Genomic DNA, 26,372 nt, shown 5'->3' on the forward strand with positions numbered 1-26,372 from the left:
AATGTTTTATAGCGAAAACAAAATGTAGCGCTAAATTAGCATAGCCACGCCAGCCAGAACCAGCTGGGCGCCCCCGACCAGTTCACATGCACGACAGATATATGAAATAACATCGTAAATTGGGTCTTACTATTGCTGATCTTTCATCAGAATGTTGATCAAGGTGTCCTTAGTCCTGATGAGTCGTTCAATCCATTCATAATGGCAACTTTCCCTCTTCATTTAGCGTAGGTACTGGTCGACTGGCACGGTTCTGTCCAAAGTAAAAAAAACTCACAGAACGGAACACGGCAAAACTCCCGAAAAAATTCAAATAATCTGATTAAACTATATTGAAAAAACATACATTAAGATGATATGGTCACATGTATCAAACAAACTTCGAGACGGAGATAGTTTTCATCCGTAACGGCAGCAAAACAGTAGACAATCGCACCTCCAAATCGCGCGATTCAGAGAACCGGAAGTTGTCGGTCACGCCAAAGAAATAGGTCTTATTTCACGTCAGTACAAGATAAACAAAAAAATTCTCCTCTGACGTCCTCTTGACACAGAGGAAGACGAATGAAGTGTGTTTCGGGTCATAGGTGGCGTGACCATATATAGGCAGAGCGTTGAAGCGAGCATACACATCTTGCATTCTTCTTGGTCAGGGAAAGTGCTGTCAAATGACTTCTGTTTCACTCAGAGACAAAATTGAAACGGTTTTAGAAACTATAGATTGTTTTCTATCCAATGGTATTAATTATATGCATATAGTAAGAGCAATAATTGAATAAGAGGCAGTTTAATCTGTAGAGGAAATTATGCTAATGCGAAAACAGCACCCCCTGTATTCTCAAGAAGTTAAACATTTCGTCTGTCCTAAAATGGCATCAAACTTGTTGGGATTTCAATTTCCTCACTTTAAGCTGTCTTTAATATTAAGGTTGAAGATTAATTTTACACTGCTTCATTTTCCACAAATGAAAGGCAGACTATGTGAGAATGCTTCCCAGGACTTAAACACATGACATCATGACTTCACCATAGAGCAAGGTTTCACAAACTCGGTCCTGGGGCCCTCCCTGCTGCATGTTTTGGTTTTTGCCCTAGCACTACACAGCTGATTGAAATAATCAAAGCTTGATGATGAGTTTGTTTTTTGAATCAGCTGTGTAGTGCTGGGGCAAAAACCAAAAGGTGCACCCGGGTGGGGGGTGGGGGGCATGACCGAGTTTGGGAAACCCTGCCATTTAAAGGATGTAGATGTGCTAAACAAAGGAGAACTGCCGACAGTGACGGATGATGCAACACTGACGCATGCACACCGGTCTGCCTCCTAATCGTCTAGACATCCCCAGTCTCTGCCCCTCCCTGTCTTTTCCTCCTCCTCTTCCCCATCTCTCCTCTCTGTACCACTTGGCCATCTTTACCCAGGCTGCCGTGTGGGTAGTGGAGGGAGTAGGCCAGGCAGGGCTGTTTACCCGTTGCTGTCTTAGCTCTCCCAATCAACACCTGTGATTGCTTTATGCCTCTCTCTGTCAATATGCCTTGTAAACCATTGTTTAGGGCAGCTCTTATTGTTTAATTTTACTGCAGAGTGCCTAGTCCTGCTCAACATGCCTCAAATAGCCCCCTTGTCCCACCCCCCACACATGCCGAGACCGCACCTAGCTTAACTGGCGCCTCCAGAGACGCAACCTCTCTCATTGTCACTCAATGCCTAGGTTTACGCACACTGTACTCACACCCTACCATACCCTGTCTGTACACTATGCCCTGAATCTATCCTACCACGCCCATAAATCTGCTCCTTTTACTCTCTGTTCCCAAAGCACTAGACGACCAGTTCTTATAGCCTTTAGTCGTACCCTCATCCTACTTCTCTTCTCTTCTTCTGGTGATGTAGAGGTTAACCCAGGCCCCGTGTGTCCCCAGGCACTCTTATTTGCTGACTTCTGCAACCGTAAAAGCCTTGGGTTCATGCATGTTAACATCAGAAGCCTCCTCCCTAAGTTTGCTTTATTCACTGCTTTCGCACTATCCGCCAACCCTGATGTCCTAACCGTGTCTGAATCCTGGTTTGGGAAAGCCATCAAAAATTCTGACATTTCCATCCCCAATTGCAACATTTTCAGTCAAGACATAACTGCTAGAGGGGGCAGAATTGTAATCTACTGTAGAGAGAGCCTGCAGAGTTCTATCATACTATCCAGGTCTATGCCCAAACAGTTAGAGCTTCTACTTTTAAAGATCCATCTCTTCAGAAATAAGTCCCTCATTGCCGCTTGTTATAGACCCCCCCCCTCAGCTGAATTGATTGCCCCCCATCTATCGTCAGAATTCGTACTGCAGGGTGACATAAACTGGGACATGCTTAACACCCCGGCCATCCTACAATCTAAGATAGATGCCCTCGATCTCACACAATTATCAAAGAACCTACCAGGTACAACACCATATCCGTAAACATGGGCACCCTCATAGATATCATCCTGACCAACTTGCTCTCTAAATACACCTCTGCTGTCTTCAACCAGGATCTCAGCGATAACTGCCTCATTGCCTGTGTCCGTTATGGGTCTGCAGTCAAACCACCACCCCTCCTGACTGTCAAACGCTCCCTAAAACACTTTTGCAAGCAGGCCTTTCTAATCAACCTGGCCGGGGTTCCTGGAAGGATATTGACCTCATCCCGTCAGTAGAGGATGCCTGGTTGTTCTTTTAAAAGCGCTTTCCTCACCATCTTAAATAAGTATGCCCCTTTCAAAAAATGTAGAACTAAGAACAGATATAGCCCTTGGTTCACTCATGACTTGACTGCCCTTGACCAGCACAAAAACACCCTGGGGTGTACTGCACTAGCATCGCATAATCCCCACGATATGCAACTTTTCAGGAAGTCAGGAACCGATACACACAGTCAGTTAGGAAAGCTAAGGCTAGCTTTTTAAAACAGAAATTTGCACCCTGCAGCACTAATTCCAAAAAGTTTTGGGACACTGTAAAGTCCATGGAGAATAAGAGCACCTCTTCCCAGCTGTCCACTGCACTGAGGCTAGGAAGCCACCGATAAATTCAAGATAATTGAGAATTTCAATAAGCATTTCTCTATGGCTGGCCATGCTTTCCACCTGGCTACCCCAACCCCGGCCAACAGCTCTGCACCCCTCGCAGCAACTGGCCCAAGCCCCCCCCCCCCCCCCCCCACATCTCCTTCACCCAAATCCAGATAGCTGATGTTCTGAAAGAGCTGCAGAATCTGGATCCCTACAAATCAGCCCGGCTAGACAATCTGGACCCTCTCTTCCTAAAATTATCCACTGCCATTGTTGCAACCCCTATTACTGGTCTGTTAAACCTCTTTCGTATCGTCTGAGATCTTAAAGATTGGAAAGCGGCCGAGGGGGAGACACTCTAGACCCAAACTGTTACAGACCTATATCCATCCTACCCTGCCTTTCTAAAGTCTTAAAATTGTTTAACTTGGGTCAAATGTTTCGGGTAGCCTTCCACAAGCTTCCCACAATGATTTGGGTGAATTTTGGCCCATTCCTCCTGACAGAGCTGGTGTTACTGAGTCGGATTTGTAGGCCTCCTTGCTCGCACACTTTTTCAGTTCCGCCCACAAATTCTCTATAGGATGGAGGTCAGAGCTTTGTGATGGCCACTCCAATACGTTGACTTTGTTGTCCTTAAGCCATTTTGACACAACTTTGGAAGAATTCTTGGGGTCATTGTCCATTTGGAAGACCTATTTGTGACCAAGCTTTAACTTCCTGACTGATGTCTTGAGATGTTGCGTCAATATATCCACATATTTTCCTCTCCTCATGATGCCATCTATTTTGGGAAGTTCACCAGTCCCTCCTGCAGCAAAGCACCCTCACAACATCATGCTGCCACCCCCGTGCTTCACCGTTGGGATGGTGTTCTTCGACTTGCAAGCCTCACCCTTTTTCCTCCAAACATAACGATGGTCATTATGGCCAAACAGTTCTATTTTTGTTTCATCAGACCAGAGGACATTTCTACAAAAAGTACAATCTTTGTCCCCATGTGCAGTTGCAGACCATGTGCAGTTGCAGACCATCTGGCTTTTTTATGGCGGTTTTGGAGCAGTGGCTTCTTCCTTGTTGAGCAGCCTTTCAGGTTATGTCGATTTAGGAGTCTTTTTACTGTGGATATAGATACTTTTGTACCTATTTCCTCCAGCATCTTCACAAGGTCCTTTGCTGTTGTTCTGGGATTGATTTGCACTTTTCGCACTGAAGTACGTTCATCTCTAGGAGACAGAACGCGTCTCCTTCCTGAGCGGCATGACGGCTGCGTGGTCCCATGGTGTTTATACTTGCGTACTATTGTTTGTCCAGATGAACCTGGTACCGTCAGGCATTCGGAAATTGCTCCCAAGGATGAACCAGACATGTGGCGGTCTACAATATTTTTTCTGAGGTCTTGGCTGATTTCTTTTGATTTTCCCATGATGTCAAGCAAAGAGGCACTGAGTTTGAAGGTAGGCCTTGAAATACATCCACAGGTACACCTCCAATTGACCCAAATTATGTAAATTAGCCTATCAGAAGCTTCTAAAGCCATGACATAGTTTCCTGGAATTTTCCAAGCTGTTTAAAGGCACAGTCAATTTAGTGTATGTAAACTTCTGACCCACTGCAATTGTGATACAGAGAATTATAAGTGAAATCTGTCTATTAACAATTGTTGGGAAAATGACTTGTGTCATGCACTAAGTAGATGTCCGAACTGACTTTCCCAAACTATAGTTTGTTAACAAGAAATGTGTGGAGTGGTTGAAAATGAGTTTAATGACTACAACCAAAGTGTAGGTTAGAGTCAACCTCAACTGTATCTTCAAACTAAGGCAACCATGGCATCCGTGACAGGGAGAGGCGTCCATCCATGATATTTTAGCTAGCTAAATTTTCAGACATTACACTTTTCTAATTTTAACACAGTCACTCTCATTTTAAGTTGGTGTACTGTTAGCGAGCTAGCTAACGTTAGCTGGCTGGTTCGCTAGCTAACGTTACGTGTATGATCTTATTATTTGTATCTCGGAGCCATTTGCTTTGCTATTTATAGCCTAATGTTAGCAAGCCAAACATGGTTGATTAGCTACCTGTAGGGTAGTAACGTCATGAGTTGGGATTATGGTTCATTGTTTAGCTAGCTAGCAAGAGCACAGAATAATTGAGAAATTTACTAACGCTTAACACTCGTTTTTAATTTGGCTGGTGTCAGTAAACGGTGGCAATTTTTTTAAAATTGTTGCCAGCAGCACAGTTGCAGGCACCAATGTTCTGGATAACATAACAGCCTAACTAGCTCTGTTAGTGCGAGTAAAAGGGTCAGTGAACGGTTCTCTCACTTTAGCCAGATAGCTTGATTGTTAGAACAGAACTCTTCGATCAACACTTGAAGAGATGGGTGGGGCTAAAGCTTGATGGTGTGAACGATGCTGAATGGGTGTAGACAAAGAGCTCTCCAGTAGGTTCCAAAACATTCAAAGGCCTTTTTCTCAAAAGTGAAGTTACAAAGTTATCGACTTTCATAGCAGAAGTACTTTCCAATTGTTCCTCAAATGCAGTGTATGATATACAATTGTGTAGCTGTGTCTGTTTTTTTTTTACATTGGATAAAAGCAATTTCAAATTTTGCTACAAAAGACCGAATCAAGGCGGTCGGTCACATATGGACTCGATCTTTTACCAAATAGGGCTACCTTCTGTATTACCACCCTTGTCACAACACAACTGATTGGCTCAAACGCATTAAGAAGGAAAGAAATGACAAACTTTTAACAAGGCAAACTTGTTTATGTAAATGCATTCCAGGTGACTACCTCATGAAGCTGGTTGAGAGAATGCCAAGTGTGCAAAGCCGTCATCAAGGCAAAGGGTGGCTACTTTGAAGAATCTAAAATAGAAAATTATATTTTGATTTGTTTAACACTTTTTTTGGTTACATGATTTCATATGTGTTATTTCATAGTTTTGATGTCTTATATTATTCTACAGTGTAGAAAATAGTACAAATAAAGAAACCCTTGAATGAGTAGTTGTCAACTTTTGACTGGTACTGTATGTAGAATATTTACCCCCTACTACATCGCACAGTTCAGGCTTGATCTGATTTATCTCTAGAGAAACTGCATTGAGCTCAGAAAATAAATTAAATGGAACTTAAATAATTGAACCGACTTCAGTTAATTAATTGTTTAAAAAGCAAAAAATTATTGTAATTTTGGTTAACAGCACTACCACCCAGGACAAATTGTGTAATGCTGGTCCCATATGGGAGGACCTAGCACACTAAAGGCTGCCTGGCCAACCCAGGAGGAGGAGTTAGAGGGAGCATCGGAGCGAAGCAGCAGTGATAATGCTTGCCTGGGGTCCATTTTGGCTCCTTGTTAATCCACTACACCCTTTGGTATTCCCAGATCCTCCCAGTCTGCTAATAGTTGTCGGTCAGATCTGTTTAACTCCAAAGTGGTATGGGCGAGGGACCAAAATGGAACCAGTATGAAGAAAAGTGAAAGATCCTCTTGAACATCATTCTCCAATAAACATATCTATATTTAGGTAACACCTGTAGGTGTGGGTAGCTTTGGAAACATCTCTGTGAGGTGCTCCAAGCAGCAGTGTTGCGCTCCAGTACACAGACCTGTTAATGTGCGCTATGCAGTAGGAAGCTAACCGTCCTGCTCACAGTTATATGGTACTAGCTGTGGGTTAACCGCTATTTATAGCCTAGCCTTCCACAGTTGGAGGCACAATTGTAGGTTAGTATGCTGGGAATGGGAGTGGAGGGCCATAGGCAGTAGGCATGTCTCAGTGGGTTAACCCCATGGTGTTTGCACAGATTATATTCCAGCTCCTATTACCCTCTCGGGTACAACAATGAATGTACCAATCACAGATCGCCACTTTAATCTCTGATCTAGCAAGGTCGTATAGGTATTTGGTACTACGCTGGAAACCTTGCCTTCAATTCCCTTTGAGCACACAGACCAGTGATGGACAGCTATTGGAGCCTATCCCTCTGGGATCAGCTGGTCTGGTGTTGAATGTGTCACCCACTCTGTGGCAGTGCCAAGGTTTTACCCTGTGTCACAGAGGCCGTGTCGGACTTGACAGTTCATGCAGCTTTAGTGTTCTGATCATGGAATTCCCAACGCGTCATGCATCTTCACCTACATTTTAAATATGTCTACCGTATCCGGATTCCCTTTTCCTGCGCTTTACTCAAATGTCAGAAAGCATTCTATAAACGGTGGGATAGGCAAAATATGATAAGCTAACTACTGTAGCTAACAAGCCAGATAACCTCTGTAGCTAGCAAGCTACACTAAAGGGATTGCAAATGGATTAGCATAACTCTGGGCAAACCCAAAATGTTTTTTTCTAAATATTAGATAGGTGGCTAGTTTTTGAGGCCAGGAAACCTAGTCCTCACATGCTAGGATTGTATTTCCTCCACCATTATAATGAAAAGGTGCCTCAGTCCCAAACACAAGATTTCTGGAGTGCTGATGACGTCGCACACTGTATGCACTTTTGGTAGCCTGAATGTGTCCAGACTGAGGTGAACACAATCAGACCACAAAGCGACTTTTGTGCGTCTAGACCCGTCTTTTCAATGTGATATTTGTATTCTGATAGCAGAAGTCACATGTAAGTGTAGACATGACCTGATGTACCTAGTCACCATCAGGCCACAGTGTAGGGACAGACTGTGTGTGTGTTCCCTACACACACAGTCCGGGGCAGCTCTTTTGTCTGTTCTCCCTCCCTGCACTGGCCCTCGCTCTAATGGCTGTCAGCAGACCCACACAGCCCCTGGGCTGTCCATACCACTGCCTGAACACAACTATGCTTTGTGTGTGCGTGAGGAGTGACCCGTTGAGCTACCTCATTATCATACAGGGGTGAGGCGAGACACAAAAGCCCCTTGCGAACGAGACAGCGTTCCCGTCCTGGGCTGGAGCCCAGTCTGAGCATCAACAGACTTTCCCTTTGGTGTCAGGTTTCTCACTTAGCACCTTGTCAGTTCTATCCGCAAACAAGCAGGTGAAATGCACCACACTTTGGTTCTATTGAACGCAACTCAGTTTTTATGGTTGATACTCTATTAGGAATTTAGAGTCACCTCTTCCATTGAGACCATTTAGTGCTGAAGGAAATCAACTAGTTTTGTGTTGAGTAGTGTTTCTTCAGAGGCCGGTACTGTAGCAGCTGCACTGTGATCAATAGGAGCTGCATTATTGACTGCTCTCTACTCTAACAGCCAGCTCAGCTTTGGCTGGCTTCTCGACTGGCTTGAAGTGGCTCCACTCCTTCAGTCTCTCGCTGACTCTGTCACGTGTTGCTCTATATCTGATCAGAGAATGCACTGACATCTACATACTGTACCATGGAGTAAACTACAACCTCTTCCCCATCTCTTTTCACCTCTGTCTGTTCTTTCTGCCCCCCCCCCCCCCAATCCTCAGTGTCTTCTGGTGGTTGGAGGAAGTTGGGTCAGCAGTGGGTCAGTTGGCTGGTATGTGTAGTAGATACAATATAGATAGGGTCTGTCAGTGAGGTAGGGGCAGCAGTGGGTCATTTGGCTGATATGTGTAGCAGATACAGTATAGACAGGGTCTGTTAGGGAGGTAGGGGCAGCAGTGGGTCAGTTGGCTGGTATGTGTTACAGTATAGTACAGACTCTGGGCCATCTCGTGCTACTGCTCACTAGACCATTTCTCTCTCACCACTGCTCATCTGGTTTGTGTTGAGAAGAGGGGCATCAATATAAGTTCCTGATCTGTGTGTTTATGCTTTCTCTTTTGTGTGTGTGTGTGTGAGAGAGGCATTGCCTGCGTAACCTAGCCTATACATTGCCTGCCCTAAGGGGGATTAGCTCGTCACCCAATGCCTGTACCCCACCCCCCCCCTCTACCCACCCCCTCTCTCCCTGCTCAAATGTCACCTTATATCTTCATCTGACCACCTCCCCTTGGGACAATCAGCCCCCCATTACCAGACAGCTCATCTCCCTTTACACTGCCTTTGTGCTGGGCCAACCTTTATTTCAGCTAGGTTATTTAACCAGGTAGGCAAGTTGAGAACAAGTTCTCACTTATAATTGTGACCTGGCTAGTTTGTTGTGAGCTATTTTATTACCATGTATGATGATCTAATGTGATTTCACCATTCTGTCATTCATCTGGGCAGCTCCACCTCTTGTGGGAGGTATGTTGCCAGGGAATCGTTGAGAAGGATGACTGGGGAAGGAGTGCGATTTGCTTCTGGTTTTACTGGATGAATGCAGAAGAACAGCGGAGAGGGTTTCAGTGATGTTTAGAGAGACTGTGTTGAACAGCCTACTAGCTAATAGTGTGATCTGTCTTCCTCTGGTTGTAGTCTGTTTAAGGAGTGGGGAGGTTGTCTGTACGCCTACTGCGATCTAGTATGAGAGTTGGAGAGAGGCCAGCACATCTGGCCGTGGTTAGGGGCTTTATGGAGTGTCTGGAGCTGCCTGCTCAGTGATAACCCCTTGCTTCAGGTAACCTCTCCAGGGCCACCGTATCAGACCAGGGGCCTCGGGGCCCCTCGGTCAGTCAGCTCCTGCCCTGGCTGCTGTCTCCGGACAGGTCCCATGTAGCTCAGCTCCAGCAGGTTGGGATTGGAGGATGGGGCTTGAGGTGATTGTTTGTTGTGTGATAGTGGAGAGGGGTTTTGGACTCATATGGGAGAGGGGCCTGGCTGGAGCAATGGGGGCCCTCCTAAAGCCTTGTCTCACGCCGATTGGTTGAGAGATCATCCTCCACTTCCTGTCTATAGCCTACATTCTTTCCTGCTTTATTTTGTAGTCCACCCCGCCCAATGACCTGAATCTGAGACATGAGAAATCAGTGAGCACAAAAATACATTCACGCACGAATTGGCCTAAATATCCAACAATGTTAGTGATTCCTCTTCATTTACCGGATGAAACCGTAATTTCTTCCAAAGATTGTCACCCAAGCGTCATGCTTAAGGACTGCGTTCTCTGGGCTCACAGAGGAGTGGGGGGCCGCAGGGGGTGAGAACTGAACCTCTCCAATGCACCTGTGACCTTTCACCTCGACCAAAGGCTTGTGTGTCTCGACGGGGACCAGAGTTATAAGTGATGTCACTGATGTTTTTATGGACAGTGGCCCCGGGATCAAAGTTGACAGGATTATAAATCCAGAGTGTAAAGGAATGAAGGCTTTTGTCTCATCCGTAGCTGGAGAGAATAAGCTGCTTGGCTTTTGTCATTAACGCCGCATATTTTCAGTTGATTGTGGAATGTTCATTCAAAATAGTCTAGATGGAGATGGTTCAGAGAGGGTCGTGTGTGCGCATTTATACGCGTCTTGTTCAGATACAGCAGCTTCTATCATCAAAAACAATACTGCTTAAGCCGTTATCATACGCACTGCAGCCCCACAGTAGTGGAAATCCCCATTTTGGTTTCTATCCGGATAATTATTAGCAGCTTTTATCTGTTTTGAGGGGTTTGAGACTGAGAGAGGGTAAGATACTATTTCTGTCTCTGTTTATGTAAGGAGTGACTGGTGCTGAGAGAGGAGGACTGTGGGAATGTTTGTTCAGCACAGACATCGTAGCCCCAGTCCATGTCTGTCTGTTTGGATGCTAGTGATTGTTCTGTGTCTTAGCTAGGCTTAACCAGCCACATGACGGTACACAGTGGACTGAATCAAAGTGATGATGGTTGTCTATGGAAAGAACTCTTACGGTTGGTCACCTGTAGATTATAGGCCACTATGTACATAGCTAACATGGGATTTACTGTAAGAAGGCATGTTTTGCAAGTTCAAGTGGCGCGCGCATACACACACTTATTAACCCTAACCCAGCTGATCAGTGTATTACTGTTACCCTCGGTTGACATCATGATGACTTACCTGCTTTCTTCTCCTTTTCTCTTCGTCTCTACAGGGGAGACATGTCAAAACTGGACAGCTGGCCGCCATCAAGGTCATGGACGTCACAGAGGTAAACCAGACTAACTGGAACACCCCGTGTGTGTGTGTGTGTGTTCAAGGAGGATGTTACATGGCCAGGTCTATTGGTGAAACAATGTAGTCCGAAGCTGAGTTGACCTTTCACATTTCAAACGGCTCACTCTGCCTGTTTATTTGTCAACCAGGGCTTTCAGATCATCTGACCATTGTCTTATTTGGGCCTCAGATTAAAGGATAAATGGCCTAATGTCAGGTGGCTTTTCAGGGTTATTACAGTGAGATTGACGCAAAGGGCCTTACCCATGGTTTTTGAACGTGTCTTAGCCTAATAAAAAATAGAATTAATATACATTTTTATTTCTGTGAGAGAAAAATACCTTTAATTGGGAGAAGTACAAGCTCTTGATGTATTTTATCCTTCGATACACACTATATATACACTATGTATACAAAAGTATGTGGACACAGTGGATTCGGCTATTACAGTGTATAACATCAAGCACGCAGCCATGCAATCTCCATAGACAAACATTGGCAGTAGATTGGCCATACTGAAGACCTCAGTGACTTTTAACGTGGCACCTTCATAGGATGCCACCTTTCCAACAAGTCAGTTTGTCAACTTTCTGCCCTGCTAGAGCTGCCCCGGTCAAGTGTAAGGGCTGTTATTGTGAAGTGGAAGCGTCTAGGAGCAACAACGGCTCAGCCGCGAATCAGTAAGGCACACACGCTCACAGAACGGGAGTGCTGAAGCGCATAGTGTGTAAAAATCGTCTGTCCTCGGTTGCAACACTCACTACTGAGTTCCAAACTGCCTCTGGAAGAAACGTCAGCACAAGAACTGTTCGTCGGGAGCTTCGTGAAAGGTGTTTCCATGGCCGAGCAGCTGCACACAAGCATAAGATTATCATGCGCAATGCCAAGCGTCGGCTGGAGTGGTGTAAATCTCGCCGGCATTGGACTCTGGAGCAGTGGAAACGTGTTCTCTGGAGTGATGAATCACGCTTCACCGTCTTGCATTCCAACGGACGAATCTGCCAAACCCAGATGCAAGGAGAATGCTACCTGCCCCAATGCATAGTGCTAACTGTAAAGTTTGGTGGAGGAGGAATAATGGTCTGGGCCTGCTTATCATGGTTCGGTTAGGTCCTTTAGTTCCCGTGAAGGGAAACCTTAACACTACAGCATGCAATGACATTCTTGACGATTCTGTGCTTCCAACTTTGTGGCAGCAGTTTGGGGGAGGCCCTTCCCTGTTTCAGCATGACAATGCCACCGTGCACAAAGCGAGGTGCATACGGAAATGGTTTGTCGGTCGGTGTGGAAGAAATTGACTGGCCTTGCCAGAGCCCTGACCTCAACCCCATCGAAAACCTTTGGGAGGAATTGGAACGCCGAGTGCGAGCCAGGCCTGATCGCCCAACATCAGTGCCTCTCCTCACTAATGCTCTTGTGGGTGAATGGAAGCAAGTCCCCACAGTAATGTTCCAACATCTAGTGGAAAGCCTTCCCAGAAGAGCGGAGGCAGTTGTAGCAGCAAAGAGGGGACCAACTTCATATTAACGCCCGTGATTTTGGAATGAGATGTTCGACAAGCATGTAGTGTAGTGGTCTTGTAGTTAGCCAACTCCTCATTTAGAATATTCTTTGAGGTCCTGTCTACATTTCAGGAAGAACTTTGACTTCTCCGTAATCAGTCGCTCGTAAATCTCAGTATAATAAGCAGAGATCATTACAGCTAAAGCCAGCGGGATGTTTTATGGCTAAATTACGTCATTTTGAGGCAGGCAGGCAGGAGGGCAGCCCTTTGCGCTCTCTGTGGCATTCTGCTTTTATCTACTGAAATAGGACCTCCCAGTGAAAATGGAACTAGCTGGACCACCCACACACACACACCCTAATGAGACCCCCCCCCATCCCAAGGGACTTGTGGTTAGTTTTATGATATAGCCTTTGCAGTATAGGCCATGTGGCCCATGTCGTTTAACATAACGTTTACTCTTAAACATTGCCTAAGTAAAATTCTCAATTCCGTTGCATGCCAATGTGGTCATTCTGGTTCTAGACCAGTTTCTCTGTTCTTATGCCCTGACTTGCCCCCTGCCTGCCACTCCCTGCTGACTGTCATGATTAAGGCTCTGATGATGTGTTGCCTAACCATTTCCTGCCATGGGTGTCACAGGGCATGTCTCACCTGGTTTCCACTAGTTACCCCAGCCACAAAACCAAAAAGGTATATCGTTAAAAGTCATGAAAACAAAAATTAGTTTTTGGGTCTTAATTTAAGGTTAGGCATAAGGTTAGCTTTGTGGTTAAGGTTAGGCTTAAAAATTAAGAAGATAAATAGGTGGTTTGTAGAAATAGGTGGTTTGTTACTTTGTCTGTGGTAACTAGTGACGACCCACTCCACCCCCCGGTTATGTGGTCATACACCTGTCCTGATATAGCCTCTAGTCTATGATATGAGGGATATATGTAGAGATTTCACCACTATAGGCTATGAATGACTCTTGCTTCACCCTGCCAGGTAGAAGAGCACCTGTTATCCCAACAGCAGCTCTCTGTTGTCCTGACAAACTGTAACTGTTGCTGAGAGAGGGAGAGGTGAGCATGGCAGTCCTGGGCTGTACTATAAGCCTGCTCTGCTCTCCCACTAAGCAACTGCCGGGGCGGCAGGTAGCCTAGGAGTTAGAGCGTTGGACTAGTAACCGAAAGGTTGCAAAATCGAATCCCCGAGCTAACAAGGTATAAATCTATCGTTCTGCCCCTGAACAAGGCAGTTAACCCACTGTTCCTAGGCCGTCATTGAAAATAAGAATTTGTTCTTAACGGACTTGCCTAGTTTAAATAAAGGTAAAATAAATATGCCTGGCCATGCTGTGTATTGTTTTACCCTTTGACCTACATGGTGCTGCGTTAACCGCTTGAATGATAAGGATAATTGAATGATCATTTCTGTCTAAATGGAAAATGACATACCCAAAAGTGAATCCCCCCTCGTTTTTGTCCCAGTGATTGTCAGGAATGCTCAGCCAGCCGCCTGTTCACAAACAGCTGCAGGAAAGATGGGAAAGAGGGAGGGCTAGAGGGGGAGAAAACGAGAGGGAATGCAGCAATAAGGCTGCCTGCACAGCCAACAGACAGCCTCTACTTGCTGGCACTGGAAGGGTCTGGTGGAAGAGAACTGTGCGTGTACCTATATCCATCTTTAAACACACCACCACCGTCACAGTAACTGCATCGCTCTTCACTAATGTCCCCATCGTTCAGGCTCCTCCTTTCCACCAGGGCTTTCTGTAAGACAAGGGGTTTAACACTCGCGGTGTGTCAGTTACTGTCACTGTTAATCATTGTCAAGTTGTTGCAAAGGAAGAGATTAAGCTAATGCTGGGGTGACCTTTTGTTGTCTTCCTCATGGTTTTCATGTGAGGTGGGGGAGGGAGGATGTTTTTGTGTGGGTTTTGGATGTGTAAAACCCCAGTGATTTGAGGGGGTGTATGGGGATATCACACTGAAATCATATTCTTCTGCTGAAAAGCCAGATTTAAAAAAAATGTTTATCTCCTGTAATTGGAAATAAATGTGTAGGCATGGGCTCTAATGGAGTTCCAGTTGTTTAGCTGAGGAGATTTGATATATATACATGTATAGTCGTATTAGGGATGTGACAAATGAAATAAATTTTAGCATTTAAATAAAATCGCTTTTCTGTAAAAACAATATGAAAAATTTAAAAAAATCCAAGTCAATTAACAATGCTGCTGTGCCACTGCCAGCAACGGTTTGGGTCTCATGGTTAGTCCCTTTCCAGATGGTTAAGCATTGCACCTGTACTTCCTTCCACCTTGCAAAGTTTGCATTTCCTTCTCATTTAACTTCTCAAAGTATTGCCATACAGGGCTTAGCTGCTGTCGCTTGCCTTTCTCTGCCAGTTTTCCAACCGTTAGCGATGATGACGTGATGTTGGATAGTCGACTCCAAAATAATTGATTCCTTGACACCTTGCACGTCGACTCCCATGTCAAGATTGACTCCTAAGATTCAGTATTTTTTAGAATTGAGGAGACTGATTAGTTGCCGTAATTCCGAGAAGAACACTCGCATCTTTCATAGTGAGGGATGGAGAGAGAGGAGTGGGGCACATTATAGGTAGGTCGGCCACCAGGCAGACAGTCAGAACCGTGCACTAGGCCTATCTATCGGCAATCAAAAGCTGTCTCACAATGGAATGCGGTACACACTCGCATCATTAGAGAAGAGACAGAGCAGGCGAGCCAGGGAGAGGGCAGAGGGGGCCGGCAGAACCGTGCTCATATGTCTTGGTACTCTGTCTCTCGCAATGTCTTGTCTTCCTTGATTGGCAAATTCACCAAAGTAGTCTAAAGTTCGCCTCTTCCCCTCTGGTTTTAGTTAAATTACACAACTTTCCCCAGGCCTTTATAGCCTATAGTCTAGTTATGCTATAACACGGAAAATAATATTTAACTGCACTGTGTTTTTTCATTTTGTGGAAGGAAAATGTTTGTTTGGGATTTTTCTTAATGTTAAGGATCTCAATTTAGTTTAAATGTTCACACCCCTAAGTCTTAGAATCCATTATACTATCTGTAACCTATCTCTGTCTGCCATGCCCCCCCCCCCCCCCCCCCCCCCCACACACAATGAGATACACACATCATTAATACCCAAACAAAGAAGTCGTTAGAGCAGTGTGTGTACTGCGTAGCCGAGATGTCACATTGTTTACGGGCCGTGGATGAATGAGGGTTTAATACCCCCCTACAAAGGCACTTATCCACCCCCGCGAGACTTGACCTTTGTGGAATGTGGGAAATGATTGACTATTATACATCTGTAACCATCCACACACGATAGTGATTTTCCTATGACGTCTTCCTCCCCCGGCCTTCTCTCTTTATCTAATGACTAATGGTGTCTGTGTGCCTGTAGGATGAGGAGGAGGAAATCAAACTTGAGATCAATATGCTCAAGAAGTACTCCCATCACAGAAACATTGCCACATACTATGGTGCTTTTATCAAGAAGAGTCCCCCGGGGCATGATGACCAACTGTGGGTGAGTATCTAGCAGGAGTGTTTCCCAATGGCAGAATAATCAGAACTGGTAAATCTGCAGCAGCATGAATTAGAGCAATATCCCTAAGTCTTCTACTGTTTTGACTCTCATTTAGCCTTAGAAGTGCTTATGTAGGCGTCTGACTGAGTATTGTGTGTTTCCTGTAGCTGGTGATGGAGTTCTGTGGGGCGGGCTCCATCACAGACCTGGTGAAGAACACTAAAGGCAACCAGCTCAAGGAGGACTGGATCGCCTACATCTCCAGAGAAATCCTCCGGGTGAGCCTGTCCTCCGGCCCCCTCCATCCCCTCTTTCCTTTCACCTTCTATCTTCAGTCTCCTTGTTCATTGTGTAATAATATGTTAAGTCTTTACCCTCCGCTACTTCAATGCTCTGGTCTTAGACATGTGGTCTCACGTCTACACACCTCCCTCTCCTCCTCTTCAGGGACTGGCCCACCTGCACGCCCACCACGTCATCCACCGTGACATCAAGGGACAGAACGTCCTGCTCACAGAGAACGCCGAGGTCAAGCTTGGTGGGTGACAATATGTTTTGTACGTTACGGACAACAACCCTGTTTGGGCTAACCCTTGGAATTCCAAAATCACAGCTATTTTAGCCAGTCACCTAGTCTAGATGTTTACTGCAATGCAGTTGTATATAACTAGTTTCAACTTCTGATTGGTTGTCTTGCAGTGGACTTTGGCGTGAGCGCCCAGTTGGACCGGACGGTGGGGAGGAGGAACACATTCATCGGGACGCCCTATTGGATGGCGCCCGAGGTCATCGCCTGTGACGAGAACCCTGAGGCCACCTACGACTACAGAGTAAGACCCTCGCCCTCTTCCACACAGTACTTCGACGTTTTAGCCATGATTTGAACCTGCCACATGTCCTCCTTGACATCTGTAGCTACTGGTAACTTTAGCTACTGCTACGATGTGGGGTAGAATGCAAGAGTCTGCTTGGTAGAGTATGTTGCGCTTCAGTATCTGATGTAGTGAGGGTGTTGCTATGTCTGATGCCTCTCTCACTGTGTCTCCTCTTCCAGAGTGACTTGTGGTCAACTGGAATCACTGCCATTGAAATGGCTGAAGGAGCTCCTCGTAAGTACCTGCCTATCCCCAGGTCACACCTCTATCGTCTCTTTTAGATGGCAGCTCTATTGGTTCCTTCTGCCCTTGTCTTTGCTTTTCTCCCTGTCATGTTTATACTGATCCCCTCTGGTGTGTGTGTGTGTTCACTTTTAGCGCTGTGCGACATGCATCCGATGCGAGCACTCTTCCTCATCCCAAGGAACCCTCCCCCGCGACTCAAGTCCAAGAAGTGGTAAGTTACCAAGATTCTGTCAGCTGGGGTTAGAGGTCTCCTCTCTCGCTCTCCTCCCTCCTCCTCTCTGAACAGCTGTGGCACATGTGAGGAAGGCCTGTTGGCTCACGGCGAGGCTCCCCAGCCCTCGTTCAGGGGGAACCTCAACCCTCTGAGACTTTCCTCTGGCAGCGGTGTATTTACTATTATGACCGCTTTTCTTCTGAGACGGGTTTTTCCCCAAATATTCATTGTATATAAGTTATGAAAGGCTCACTGGATTTCTGTCTAAATGTATAAAACAGGATCTTCCTATTTCAGACTTGTAGTTTCTCAGGCTCTTTTGACGGTTAGTTTAGTTTCAGTCTGTCATTTGTTGTCTTGTCAGTGGGTTGTAGAAGATGGATTTATTTTATGTCAGACAAAAAGGCCCAAAAAGTTGCGTATTACCACCAGTAAGCATGTAGCCTATCTCATTAGCGGCATCTGTCTTGACCACTGTCCCTCTCTCTCCCCCCCCCTTTCAGGTCTAAGAAGTTTTGCAGCTTCATCGAGGGCTCCCTGGTGAAGAACTACAACCAACGCCCCCCCACCGAGCAGCTGCTCAAGCACCCGTTCATCAGAGACCAGCCCAACGAGAGGCAGGTCCGCATCCATCTCAAAGACCACATTGACCGCACCAAGAAGAAGAGGGGGGAGAAAGGTGAGTCTGCCTTTCCCCGTTTAATCACAGAGTCTTAAAGTATTAGTGTAAGAGCTGTTTGAAAAGACCTCCAGAAATTTCGGCCTGTTTTGGTGGGATGGAGCTTTTGCCTACCTGGTGAAATCACCAGGCGGTGAATTAGTTAATAGGCCAATGAGAGAGTTCCAAACCTCTCTGCCAAGAACAGCACATTTTCCCCACTCAGACCACTCCCAGATACTTCTAGCAAAATTCTTGCTTGAGAATTTTCTCTTTGATAAAAAGCTATTTTTGTGTCTTTTCTGTTAAGTTCATGTTTTAAGTATCCCTATATTTCTGTTATTACGGGGCTATCACTCAGTCAAGAGTGCGCATGCGCAGGAAGTCTAGTTGTTGTTGGACCTAGCCTCGGAGTGTGATGGCTACTTGTAGTGTGTTCATATAGTATAGTAAACTTTGTTAAACTGGAACTTTGTCGTTGTGTCATTTCGAGTTAACATTGGTAGCAGAGGATGGCTTCTAACTACAACGTGCCACCTCGCTTCGAAGAGAAGAGGTCGTACGAAAGTTGGAAAAATGAACTGGGAATCTGGATACGCGTTACTAATCTGGAGGCGAAAAAGCAAGCACTTGCGGTGGTATTATCGCTGGAGGGAAGAGCGAGAGATACAGCACTGGAAATATCCCTGGAGGATTTGAACAAGGATGACGGTATGGGAACTTTGATCACAGCACTGGATTCTGGATTTCTCAAAGAAGAGAAAGACCGTGCCTACGAGGCATATTCAAACTTTGACAGTGTTACGAGAGATTTTTCGGTTGCAATGGCGGACTACATCATTGATTTCGAACAGAGGTACAATAGAATGCGCAAGTACGACATGGTTCTCCCAGATGCAGTGTTAGCGTTCAAGTTACTAGATACTGCTTGTCTAGATGGTAGGGAGAAACAGTTGGCTTTGACTGCTTGTACTGTGCTGACTTTTGCATCTATGAAGTTGGCACTAAAAATAATATTTGGTGAGAAGACGTCTGTCGCGCCAATAACAGATGGAATGCAAGTGAGTGACGCAGCATATTACACCGAGCAGCACAGAAAAGGCGCCAACAAGTCACGTTCTCAAGACAACCAGAAGAGGGCGCCATTTCCCGGCACAAATCCACTGGACAAATTTGGAAGGAGATCGAAATGTGCAATTTGTCAAAGCACTTACCATTGGGTTAAAGACTGTCCTCATAAAAATGAACAAGTTAAACTAACAGAGGAAAATGTAAACACAGAGGTAGAGCAGTGTAACATTACACTGTTTTCAAATGAATCTGATACTGAGATTTTTATAGTTGAATCCTTAGGATCTGCGGTGATTGATACTGCATGCACACGGACAGTGTGTGGTGAAAAATGGCTTGATAGCTATGTCAGTGAACTAAACATGAAGGAAGTACAAAATATGATTGACACACCAAGCAACAGAGCTTTCAAATTTGGAGATGGGAGAATTGTCCATTCTACCAAGAGAGTTAAGATACCAGCAAAAATTGGTCAGACTAAGTGTCACATTGAAACAGAGGTGGTCCCTACAGATATCCCCTTACTATTAAGCAAAGCTTCCCTCAAGAAGTCAGGGGCTGTATTAGACATAAAAAATGACAAGGCAGTGATGTTTAAACAACCAGTGACTCTTGAACTTACTACCTCAGGTCACTATTGTGTAAACATTTTGGACAAAGACATGACACAGAGTCCATGCAAAAATGAGATTCTGACTGACACGAAGCACATGGAGATTCTGACAGTCACAGAGAACATGAACACAAAAGACAAACACAAAGTATTGTTAAAGCTTCACAAACAGTTTGGACATGCTACAGTTGACAGACTTCAGAAGTTACTCAGGAGTGCAGGGAGTAATGATGATGAGAGTATTTCCATTCTACAGCAGATAGTTAAGAATTGTGAGACATGTCAAAAATACAGCAAACCTAAGCCCAGACCAGCTGTTGGTTTGCCACTGGCTTCCATGTACAATGAAACAGTGGCTGTAGATCTACATGAGTTAGGACCAAGTGTGTGGTACCTTCACATAATCGACCACTTCACACGCTTTAGTGCTGGAAGCATTGTGAATACAAAGAAACCCAGTGAAATCGTCAAGCACTTCATTCATTCTTGGATATGTGTGCATGGCCCGCCACAGAAATTGTACAGTGACAATGGAGGAGAATTCAATAATAATGAAATAAGAGAAATGGCAGAGAACTTCAACATGGAAGTAAAGACAACTGCTGCATACAGTCCATGGAGCAATGGACTTCTGGAGAGACACAATCAAACACTCACAGAGATCATGCTGAAAGTGAAGCAAGACAATGGATGTGACTGGAACACAGCCCTAGATTGGGCTTTGATGGAAAAAAACTCAATGCACAATGTTCATGGTTACAGCCCATATCAACTAGTGTTCGGGCAGAACCCTAATCTTCCCTCAGTACTGGTTGACAAGCCACCAGCACTAGAAGGGACCAGTGTGAGTGCATGGGTGGGACAGCACCTTTCAGCACTACATGCAGCGAGAAAAGCATTCACTGAAGCAGTGCTCAGAAAGAATTCGCAGGGCTCTGCGGAAACAGCTTCGACCCACCGATGAGAAGTACGAGACTGGAAACAGAGTGTACTACAAACGAGTTGACTGTCAAGAGTGGAAAGGACCGGGAGTAGTCATTGGCCAAGATGGTGTGGTGATATTTGTGAGACACGGAGGCATCTTTGTCAGGGTGCATCACTCAAGATTGCGGAAAGTAAATGATCAACAAGATAGAGGGGCTGTGGCTGAGAATCAGTCTCCTAATGAAAATGACAAAAAGGACACAGTAACAGACACAAACCTACCAGATGTCGCATCCAATGATATGGACACTGAAACTGACACAGGAAATGGAGCAGAGACCTTCAACCATGCCACAGTTAATACTGTTGAGGGTTCAAATGAGGAAAACATTCAACAACAGCCACATGTGTTAAGAGAACATGGTTGTTCCAATCTGAAAACTGGACAAACTGTTAAATACATGGACAGAGAAAGTGGTATTCCACACACAGCAACCGTCATTGGACGAGCAGGAAAAGCCAAAGGAAAACACCAGAACTGGTACAACTTGCAGTACTCTGAACCAGCTACACTTTCTGGTACAACAGGGTCAGCTGACCTGTCACTTGTAGATAATCTCAGAATTGAATCAATGGAAAATCGAGAAAAACAGAATGACATTCAAAATGATGATGTACTTGAAACAAAGGACGTGTCATTTGACTCAGCTAAGCTAGATGAGCTCAGTAATTGGAGGAAAAATGGAGTGTTTGAGGAAGTCAAAGACATTGGCCAAAAATGTGTCTCAACAAGGTGGGTGTGTACCCTTAAAGAATCCTTAACTGGAATAGTGCCTAAAGCACGTCTAGTGGCTAGAGGTTTTGAGGAGCTGGCTGCTAAAGAACTCCCAAAAGACTCACCGACATGCGCCTCAGAGTCACTCAGATTGCTGATGTCAGTGATCTGCCAGAAAAAATGGAAACTTAATTCCATAGACATCAAATCTGCATTTTTGCAGGGAACAGAGCTGTCAAGGGACATTCACATCCGACCTCCGCCCGAAGCTAAAAGTGAAGGAACACTGTGGAAACTAAAAAAGTGTGTGTATGAACTGGCAGATGCATCACTCTACTGGTACAACAAAGTCAAGGCAACAATGCTGAATACAGGTGGAAAAATGTCACAAGTGGACCCTGCAGTCTTCTATTGGCTTGATCAAGACTGCAATGTGACTGGAGTACTTGCCTGTCATGTTGATGACTTCATCTGGGGTGGCTCACAGACCTTTGCTACAACTGTGATTCCAAACCTCAAAGCTGTTTTCCAGGTCGGCCGTGAAGAGCATGATCATTTTTGTTATGTTGGCATAGAGTTTATTACAGTTGATGGAACAATACTGATGCAACAGGAGAGCTATATCAAGAATCTTCAACCCATCCACATGGATTCTTCAAGAGCTGTACAAAGGAATTCCCCTCTGTGGAATTGAAGCTGATCAATTGAGGTCGAAGATAGGTCAAATTCTATGGGTTGCTAGACAGATTAGACCTGATGTGATGTTTGATGTTTGCAACTTGGCATCTAACACAAAACACGCCACTGTACAAACCATTCATGAGGCAAACAAAGTTGTTCGTAAACTGAACTCACAACTGATTTCAAAGTTTCAGCATGTTGGAAAAGATGACTCTTTGAAACTAGTTGTCTTCAGTGATGCTTCGCTAGGGAACCTTACAGATGGAGGCACACAAGGTGGACATCTAATCGTGTTAATGGGAAGATTCTCACCTATCTGTTGGCAGTCAAAAAGGATCAGAAGGGTTGTCCGAAGCACACTTGCTGGAGAAACACTTGCTCTTGCGGATGGAATTGACAATGCGATCTTTCTTGCAACTCTGTTCTCAGAGCTTACCACTGGTGAGACAAAACGGCACATTCTACCTGTAGTTTGTGTCACTGACAACTACTCATTAGTTGATGCTGTGAAGTCAACCAAGTCTGTCACAGAGAAAAGACTTCGTCTTGAGATTAGCAGCATCAAGGAACTTATTCAAGCACAGAGAATCCAGCGGATTCTGTGGTCGACCACAAAGGAACAGCTTGCTGACTGTCTGACTAAAAAAGGAGCATCCAGTCATGTGCTCCTACAGGCTCTCAGTAATGGAAAGTGGCAGCTTGAGTAATACAAATAAAAACTGTCACACAACCCATTTGTAATGGGGATCTTGAATAATACTTGGACATTTAATTATGTTGATGTTTTATTTGTCTTTAAAGAAAAGGGGGAGATTGTTAAGTTCATGTTTTAAGTATCCCTGTATTTCTGTTATTACGGGGCTATCACTCAGTCAAGAGTGCGCATGCGCAGGAAGTCTAGTTGTTGTTGGGCCTAGCCTCGAGTGTGATGGCTACTTGTATTGTGTTCATATAGTATAGTAAACTTTGTTAAACTGGAACTTTGTCGTTGTGTCATTTCGAATTAACATTTTCGACCATTTTAATTGATAACAAACACTGTAAGGTACTTACAGTGGGGCAAAAAAGTATTTAGTCAGCCACCAATTGTGCAAGTTCTCCCACTTAAAAAGATGAGAGAGGTCTGTAATTTTCATCATAGGTACACTTCAACTATGACAGACAAAATGAGAAAAAAAATCCAGAAAATCACATAGGATTTTTTATGAATTTATTTGCAAATTATGGTGGAAAATAAGTATTTGGTCACCTACAAACAAGCAAGATTTCTGGCTCTCACAGACCTGTAACTTCTTCTTTAAGAGGCTCCTCTGTCCTCCACTCGTTACCTGTATTAATGGCACCTGTTTGAACTTGTTATCAGTATAAAAGACAAATGTCCACAACCTCAAACAGTCACACTCCAAACTCCACTATGGCCAAGACCAAAGAGCTGTCAAAGGACACCAGAAACCAAAATTGTAGACCTGCACCAGGCTGGGAAGACTGAATCTGCAATAGGTAAGCAGCTTGGTTTGAAGAAATCAACTGTGGGAGCAATTATTAGGAAATGGGAGACATACAAGACCACTGATAATCTCCCTCGATCTGGGGCTCCACGCAAGATCTCACCCCGTGGGGTCAAAATGATCACAAGAACGGTGAGCAAAAATCCCAGAACCACACGGGGGGACCTAGTGAATGACCTGCAGAGAGCTGGGACCAAAGTAACCAAGCCTACCATCAGTAACACACTACGCCGCCAGGGACTCAAATCCTGCAGTGCCAGACGTGTCCCCCTGCTTAAGCCAGTACATGTCCAGGCCCGTCTGAAGTTTGCTAGAGAGCATTTGGATGATCCAGAAGAAGATTGGGAGAATGTCATGTGGTCAGATGAAACCAAAATATAACTTTTTGGTAAAAACTCAACTCGTCGTGTTTGGAGGACAAAGAATGCTGAGTTGCATCCAAAGAACACCATACCTACTGTGAATCATGGGGGTGGAAACATCATGCTTTGGGGCTGTTTTTCTGCAAAGGGACCAGGACGACTGATCCGTGTAAAGGAAAGAATGAATGGGGCCATGTATCGTGAGATTTTGAGTGAAAATCTCCTTCCATCAGCAAGAACATTGAAGATGAAACGTGGCTGGGTCTTTCAGCATGACAATGATCCCAAACACACCGCCCGGGCAACGGAGTGGCTTCGTAAGAAGCATTTCAAGGTCCTGGAGTGGCCTAGCCAGTCTCCAGATCTCAACCCCATAGAAAGTCTTTGGTGGGAGTTGAAAGTCCGTGTTGCCCAGCAACAGCCCCAAAACATCACTGCTCTAGAGGAGATCTGCATGGAGGAATGGGCCAAAATACCAGCAACAGTGTGTGAAAACCTTGTGAAGACTCACAGAAAACGTTTGACCTCTGTCATTGCCAACAAAGGGTATATAACAAAGTATTGAGAAACTTTTGTTATTGACCAAATACTCATTTTCCACCATAATTTGCAAAAAAATTCATAAAAAATCCTACAATGTGATTTTCTGGATTTTCTCTCTCATTTTGTCTGTCATAGTTGAAGTGTACCTATGATGAAAATTACAGGCCTCTCTCATCGTTTTAAGTGGGAGAACTTGCACAATTGGTGGCTGACTAAATACTTTTTTGCCCCACTGTAATTGTTACCCAGAAATGATTTGATGTTGAGATCAAAACGTCTGCATTGGGCCTTCGTGTGCTTTACATTTACACTGAATAGCCCATGTTTCTACATCTTGCCACACTATCCACGTCTTGTTTTTCAGATGAGACTGAATATGAGTACAGCGGGAGTGAGGAGGAAGAGGAGGATGCTGGAGAGCAAGAGGGAGAGCCTAGGTAATGTCTTAGTGTTACAAGTTTATGTACACAGTTCATTTTGCAATTCACAATATAGCGGGATATCTCTGCTCACCTGCCACCAGCGTAGCAAACACCTACCTGGAATCGCTAAACAACTCCACCCATCTGACACAGAAACAAACTAACTGTTCCCTTGAACTAAATCATGAACTAACTCACTGTTCCCTTGAATTAACTCATGAACCAACATACTGTTCCTTTGAACTAAATGACTATTCCCTCGTATCCGCTGGTCCACCCTGCAGCTCCATAGTGAACATGCCGGGGGAGTCGACGCTGCGTAAGGACTTCATCCGGCTGCAGCAGGAGAACAAGGAGCGCTCGGAGGCGCTGCGCCGACAGCAGCTCCTGCAGGAGCAGCAGCTCCGTGAGCAGGAGGAGTACAAGCGCCAACTATTGGCCGAGAGACAGAAACGCATTGAGCAACAGAAGGAGCAGAGGAGGCGACTGGAGGAGGTAGAGTTAATAAACATTGATTAATTGATTTTAAAGTAAAACTTGTATGTAGAATTTAGGGTGTGAGTACAGTGCGAGGTGCTGCATGCTCTGAATAACTCGATTGGCTAGTTCTGCTGTCTGTGAAGAAATGGGTGGGGTGTAGGTTGATCCTGCAGCCACGATTGGACAGAGCAAAACTGTGATCACCCCAAAGAGGGTCGAACTTGGATAGCCCACAATGACGCAGCCCATGCTGTCACAGAAGACTGCCATTACAAGGATAAAAGGTGTCCTACATTTTTAGATCTATAGACCGCTGCTCCTCGCTTGATCAATTCATCAAAGCCTGTATTTGACTTCCCACCCCCTCTTGTTTTCCTCAAATCATTCAGATCACTGCTACTATGGAAAATCATTGCCATAGTAGCAGTGACATCTCATAATATCTTTGAACAGGGAATCCCAACTAGAATTTCAGCTCTTCCTGTGTGTCGTATCCCTGAGGTTCTCTCTCTGTTGCCCCCTCCTGGTGCCTCACAGCAACAGCGACGCGAGCGCGAGATGAGGAGGCAGCAGGAGCGTGAGCAGCGCCGCCGCGAACAGGAGGAGAAGAGGCGCATGGAGGAGATGGAACGACGGCGGAAAGAGGACGATGAGCGCCGGAGGGCGGAGGAGGAGAAAAGGAGGAGCGACCGTGAGCAGGTAGGTCTTTAAATGACAAGAAGCACTCTAATTGGCCTACATGCTGGGCAGTTTTGTCACTTCCTGTATTTCATCCAATCATGGAGGCTGTGTTTGATTGACAGGAGTACATTCGTCGGCAGCTGGAGGAGGAGCAGAGGCACCTGGAGATCCTGCAGCAGCAGCTGCTCCATGAACAGGCCATGCTCCTGGTAAGAAACTTACATCCTACCACTCTTACTCTCCCGGG

The 26,372-nt window shown here is 45.1% G+C and overlaps 1 protein-coding gene across 7 annotated transcripts in view; it reads left to right on the forward strand.

Moving 5' to 3' along the window:
- LOC129840643 (mitogen-activated protein kinase kinase kinase kinase 4-like) overlaps positions 1 to 26,372 on the forward strand; it is a 55,751-nt gene that overhangs the window by 10,368 nt on the left and 19,011 nt on the right. For all 7 annotated transcript variants that reach the window (XM_055908656.1, XM_055908657.1, XM_055908659.1 and 4 more), the window contains exons 3-14: positions 10,971 to 11,027; positions 15,947 to 16,072; positions 16,240 to 16,350; positions 16,520 to 16,610; positions 16,772 to 16,902; positions 17,127 to 17,181; positions 17,326 to 17,404; positions 17,911 to 18,086; positions 24,907 to 24,979; positions 25,249 to 25,459; positions 25,982 to 26,143; positions 26,248 to 26,334. In XM_055908656.1, the coding sequence (XP_055764631.1) occupies positions 10,971 to 11,027; positions 15,947 to 16,072; positions 16,240 to 16,350; positions 16,520 to 16,610; positions 16,772 to 16,902; positions 17,127 to 17,181; positions 17,326 to 17,404; positions 17,911 to 18,086; positions 24,907 to 24,979; positions 25,249 to 25,459; positions 25,982 to 26,143; positions 26,248 to 26,334 (1,359 nt within the window). The remainder of the gene's footprint in view (positions 1 to 10,970; positions 11,028 to 15,946; positions 16,073 to 16,239; positions 16,351 to 16,519; positions 16,611 to 16,771; positions 16,903 to 17,126; positions 17,182 to 17,325; positions 17,405 to 17,910; positions 18,087 to 24,906; positions 24,980 to 25,248; positions 25,460 to 25,981; positions 26,144 to 26,247; positions 26,335 to 26,372) is intronic.

This window comes from Salvelinus fontinalis, chromosome 41 (assembly GCF_029448725.1).
Source record: "Salvelinus fontinalis isolate EN_2023a chromosome 41, ASM2944872v1, whole genome shotgun sequence".
Classification (NCBI taxonomy): Eukaryota; Metazoa; Chordata; class Actinopteri; order Salmoniformes; family Salmonidae; genus Salvelinus; species Salvelinus fontinalis.